Source organism: Nestor notabilis, unplaced genomic scaffold, assembly GCF_000696875.1.
Source record: "Nestor notabilis isolate BGI_N333 unplaced genomic scaffold, ASM69687v1 scaffold14626, whole genome shotgun sequence".
NCBI classification, from domain to species: domain Eukaryota; kingdom Metazoa; phylum Chordata; class Aves; order Psittaciformes; family Psittacidae; genus Nestor; species Nestor notabilis.
This window is the reverse complement of record NW_009933426.1, coordinates 2,518-7,933: the sequence shown is the minus strand read 5'-3', so window position 1 is coordinate 7,933 and position 5,416 is coordinate 2,518. Positions and strand designations below refer to the sequence as shown.

General features: G+C 55.7%; 1 protein-coding gene across 1 annotated transcript in view; it reads left to right on the top strand.

The window, feature by feature from the left end:
* The window catches only part of ZNF609 (zinc finger protein 609), a gene marked incomplete at its 3' end in the record, with an annotated part of 50,947 nt that overhangs the window by 43,384 nt on the left and 2,147 nt on the right, over nucleotides 1–5,416 (top strand). The window contains 2 exon segments of the mRNA XM_010016877.1: nucleotides 3,728–3,815; nucleotides 4,174–5,416. The exon segment at nucleotides 4,174–5,416 is cut by the window's right edge and continues 6 nt beyond it. Of these exon segments, the coding sequence (XP_010015179.1) occupies nucleotides 3,728–3,815; nucleotides 4,174–5,416 (1,331 nt within the window).

The following is a 5,416-nucleotide window of genomic DNA, read 5'->3' as shown; positions in this document are numbered from 1 at the left end:
GAGGGTGCCCAGTCATTGGAACAGCCTGCCCAGGGCAGTGCTGGAGTCACTGTCCCTGCAAGTGTTCACACATAATGTAGACGAGGCCTCAGTACCATGGGTTAGTGGTGGCCTTGGCAGTGCTGGAAATGGTTGGACCTGATGACCTTAAAGGTCTTTTCCAGCCTCGTTGATCCTGTGATTCTGTTGTGCTTCAGGCCACAGAAAGGGAGCTGCGGTCCCTAATCCCACATGGGTACTGGCTTGTGTGGGTTGCAGTGGGAGTGCAGAGGGCAGTGGGTTGCCATTCTCTTGCAGGATGGTGGCAGGACCTCACTCATAGTCACATCAACACTGTTACTTGACGGTGGACACTCGCTGTGGGGTTTGGGCACAAATGTTGAGCCGTTGACCACCACCCTTAGCATGCGAGCATCTAGCCAATTCCTCGTTCACCTCACAGTCCACCCCACCCATCAAATCCATATCTCTCCAATAACCTCTCCTTGGAGTGGGAAATGCCACCAGCTAGCATCCCATTGCCTCGCAGAGGTCCCCTGCACCCCAAAACCAGCGGAAAGCTAGTGGAGTGTCCTCCCTAACTGCAGAGGCAACATCTCCTTGTTCCCCACAAAGCTGAATACGCTTCTCCAACTGCTCTAGCAATCCCCGTGGTGCTTGAGGACCTGGCCTTGCTGGAGATGGCTCAGTAGGATTGTGGCTGGGTGATGTTGAGCCATGGGATCAAGTGTCCCTGAATGGGTCTGAGAGCATCCCTGCTCGATGTGGGTGCTTGGCACTGTGGTTTCTCATCAGGGTTTGGAGATGTTCTTGGCTAGGCTTTGGGGCTACATCTCTGCAAAAAGGGGAAACTTGAATGGGGGGACCTGGGAAACATTTTCCCCTGATATCATGGCTCCTGGTGCCTATGACTTTGGTCTGCAAGCAGACATTACCACCTACATCTTAACATGGAAGAGCTGTGCCCCAGCAGGGACTATCTGTGGGAAAGGCTTAGTCTGGTCTGATTCAGGGCTGTGTTGGGATGGAGGACTTCATACAGCATTGCCCTTGTCCATCCTGCATCCCCACCAGCTGGGTACATCCACCAAGCCTCAGCTCTGCTGCTACAGAGCACCCATGTGGGGACCCTACAAGGACCAGGTGGTGCTTTTTTGCCTCCCCCTGTTCCTTCATCTCTTTATCTGTTTTTACAGGATTATCTCATACGTTGCCTCCTAGACAGCAGCCTGGCACCGTCCACCCACTGTTAATTTTTCCTGCCAGGGTACAACTGCGGTGACGTGAGCGCTCGGCGCTCAGGATGCTAAGTCTTTGCACCCAGATTTGGGTGCTATCAATTGATTTGGAGCTTCAAGGGTGTCACTTTCCTATGAAACCAGACAGGACTGGAGTTATCCAAGTGAGATTCCTCTGCAAGAGCATTGTTGCTGGCTCTTTGTACATGAGCACCTCGAGGCTGGGGGCCACAAGGGCATCGCCTCCTGGCTGCCTGCCCTTGCCATGCTCGTGCTGCTTATCATCCTGCCGCGGGAGGAGGACATGTGGGTGGAAAAAGCTGCTTAGGATCTATCCCTGGGGTTTAAATTGTCCTGGGTTATTGTTGGAGGATTAGGAGGGGATTTTGTATGATTGGTTGCAGCGAGTTAAATATAGGCTGGTGTGTGCTGGAGGGTTGATGCTCCAGCAGGGAAGGGAGGGATGCTACATGCTGGCTCACTTCACCCCTTCGTCTTTCATCTGGCTCCTGTGATTGTGGTGGTGGGGAAAAAGAAAACGCCAGCACGTCCTTTCTGATCTCACGCTGGCCCTGGGATGCACAAGAGGCTCCAGTGGCTTGTCGTGCAATTAACTTCCAGCAGCACACGTGGTGTTGCCGGCATCAAAGAGGGATTGAACTGGCTCTGGCTGTGCAGCGGGGAGGGCAGAGGGAGCTGGACAGGGTCTGGATTAAGGCTGCTGATCCCTCAGTAGCTGCTTGCTCCTTCTGGACCTCCTGTGAGCATCCTGCAACAGGTCCATGGAGGTGTCCTGGGGATGGTGGGTTTGGGTTGGGGCAGAGGATGTAGCCAGCAGCTTCACTGGGTTTTAAGGAAAAAGGGGACAAGTTTCTGCCTGCCCAGAAAAGCCTCATTATGAGGAATGTAGGTAGAAGACCGTCTTCCAGTTGCCCTCCTTGAGATGCCTAAGATCAGCATCCCCTTCTTTACCATGAATCTTTCCCTGTGTGGTGCTGTGGGCTCCCAGCAGTTGGTTCTGCTACTGAGAATGTTGCCTCCAGCATCACATCCTGGCCATGTTCTTGTTAAGGCAGGTCCCCAGCACCTTCCTCCACAGGCAGGACGCAGCCTCTCCTGCTCACCAGCATGAGCTGGCTGGAGGTCTTGGCCATGTGCTGGCACTGTGTCTTCCCATGACCAGCTCCCACCAGAGCATCCAACATTTTCCAAGAGGAGAAGGGGAAAGAGAAAACCTACATTTAATTTCTCTTTCTGAAGGAGCCCCACGTGTTGGACCTCGGCTCTGTATATTATCCCCTCAAAGCCTGCAGCTGGCTGCTGGCACAGCAAAGCGGGGAGCAAGGGCTGAGATTTATAAAGGTGCTCCAGGCACAGCTGCTCCGGGCTCTCTCTGCTCCATCCATCTCCCGGGCTGCTTGGCTGTACATCTTGCTGCACTCATCAGCCCCTCAAACAAGTTTCCCATCTCCTGAGTGTTACCTTGCTCAGATAAATGTGCTCAACACAATGGACTCTGCTCCCTATCAAATCAGTTCTGCAGTAATTGGAGTGGTCCATGGCAGGAGGAAATATCCACAAAGCTGAGTGGTGCTGCAGAAGACCTCTCCACCTCCAAGAATTGATGCCAGGGGTCCACATCCTCAATGCAGGTGTGACCAGGCTGCTTCTCTTCTTTAATTGGTGTGAAATAGCTGAACAACAGGTTTTCGCAGTGTGCAGTGCCTTTACTCCATGATGGGAAGAGATGTGGCCCGATGGATGGTTCTCCAAGCAGAGATATAGGGCTGATGTGTGTCTTGGAGGGGTGCGGGACTAAAGCAAAGTGGGAGGATGCAGGTTATTTCCACAGTGTTCGGTTTTCCTTCCAGTGGTAGTTGCTGCATGGGGATGCTGGGCTCAGCTTGCCATCTAGTGGCAGAAACAGCTTTTTCCGGAAGACCATGAGGTTCATGGCTGCACACGGCGAGTCAGAGCTCTGCTGGAGGGTCTGCTGTTCCGTGTTGGGGTGCAGAGCCTTGCTGGGGGCTGTCTGCGTCTCTCTCGGAGAGTACCCAGCCCGCACTCCCTAGAGATTGCCTTCCCTACCTGAGTGCATGTGGAGCCAATGTGGATCTTCACATACACACATCCTCCCCCCGCCGCCCTCCCCGCCCCAAAATCCTGCAGCCCTTTGGTGATCACTGGTTTTAGCATCCCCATGAAAATAGGAAAGAGCAATGAGTGGGTCAAGGAGGAGAGATTGGGCAGGTGCCGGGGAGAGCTGTGCTGAGAGAGGGCCTGCAGTGCCCATCTTGGTGCCCCTCCAGCCTGGGGTCTCACCAGGAAGCCCCTAGACCCCTTGTTCTCCTTCCTCCAGCCCTAGAGCTGAGTTCTTCCTCCTGCCTGTCTCAAGGAGTAGATCCCGCTTTACTCTTGATGCCCAGGGAAGGGCAGGACACTGTGCGGTCACACCTGGCTCTGTCTGACCCTCTCCCCTCACCTTACAGGTATGCTGGTGGTCAACGTCACCTGGAGGAACAAGACGTATGTGGGGACGCTGCTCGACTGCACACAGCATGACTGGGCACCTCCCCGGTAAGTGTCAGCGCTGCCCCCTTGGGCCCCATCACGGGGGACAGCCCCAGCCACTGGCACCCAGTCTGCTCTGCCCTGTGCTCGTGGGGCTGCCTTTGGGGGTTGGTATCTCCTCGCCCAACTGGGCTGCTCCCATGGCTGTTTGTCCCCTGCAGTCACAGGATGCCGTGTGCTGGAGACCAGAGAAGTTCAAGTGTTTGGCAATGGATCCCTCTGATTCTTTTTTACTAGTCAGTGCAGGGCTGAGCCTGCCGGATTGATAGCAAGGGGAGAAAGGGGGTCACCACTGTGCAGAGGGGACAGTGTAGCCCAGCACCTGCTCTGTCTCCATTAAAACCTCCTTGTCCTCCTCCTGCAGGTTCTGTGACTCCCCCACCAGTGACCTGGAGATGCGCAACGGCCGGGGCCGGGGCAAGCGCATGCGCCCCAACAGCAACACACCTGTGAACGAGACAGCCGCTGCCTCAGACAGCAAAGGGACCAGCAACAGCAGCAAGACCCGGGCGGGAGCCAGCAGCAAAGGGCGCCGGGGTAGCCAGAACTCCTCAGACCACCGCACGCCGCCCGGCGGCACAGCCGAGGATGTGAAAGCCAGTCCCTCCTCCATCACCAAGCGGAAGAGCAAACCCCTTTCCGACATGGAGCTGAACTCCAGTTCGGAGGACTCCAAGGGCAGCAAACGCATCCGCACAAACTCAATGGGCTCAGCAGCTGTGCCACCTGCGGCGGTCAAGGTGGAGCCAGTTGTCCTTGACCGAAACTGCCCTTCTCCCATCCTTATTGACTGTCCTCACCCCAACTGTAACAAGAAGTACAAGCACATCAACGGGCTGAAGTACCACCAGGCCCACGCACACACGGACGATGACAGCAAGCTGGAGGCAGATGTGGACAGCGAGTATGGCGAGGAGCCGTCCCTGCACACGGACATGGGGAGCTGCAACGGTGCCACCATCTCACAGAAGGGCTCACTTTCACCAGCTCGCTCGGCTACCCCCAAGGTGCGCTTGATGGAGCCCCACAGTCCTTCCCCATCCAGCAAGTTCAGTGCCAAGGTGCCCTGCAAGAAGAAGCTGGGTGGGGAAGGAGATACTGACCCGGGTGCCCTGTCCAACGATGGTTCTGAGGACGGTCCATCAGTGGCTGATGAGACGAGTAACGACGACTTTGACTCTCTGGAGAAACGATGTGTTGATAAGGACAAGTCGAAGAAGGCATCTGGTGCTAAGCCGGAGAAGATCCCTTCCAAAAGCTTAAAGTCTGCCAGACCCATTGCGCCAGCCATCCCCGCCCAGCCGATTTACACCTTCCAGACAGCCACCCTTACCACAGCCAGCCCTGGTTCCTCCACAGGCCTCACCACCACTGTGGTCCAGACCATGCCAAACAGCCCTCAGCTTAAACCCATCCAGCCCAAGCCCACGGTGATGGGAGAGCCCTTTGCAGTCAACCCTGCCCTCACCCCTTCCAAGGAGAAGAAGAAGAAGGACAAGAAGAAGAAGGAACCCAAGGAGGTAGAAAACCCTTTGACTCCAGGCAAAGCCTGCAGAGTGGAGGAAGGCAAGAGCCCTTTCCGGGGGGAATCCAGTGACCTGGGAATG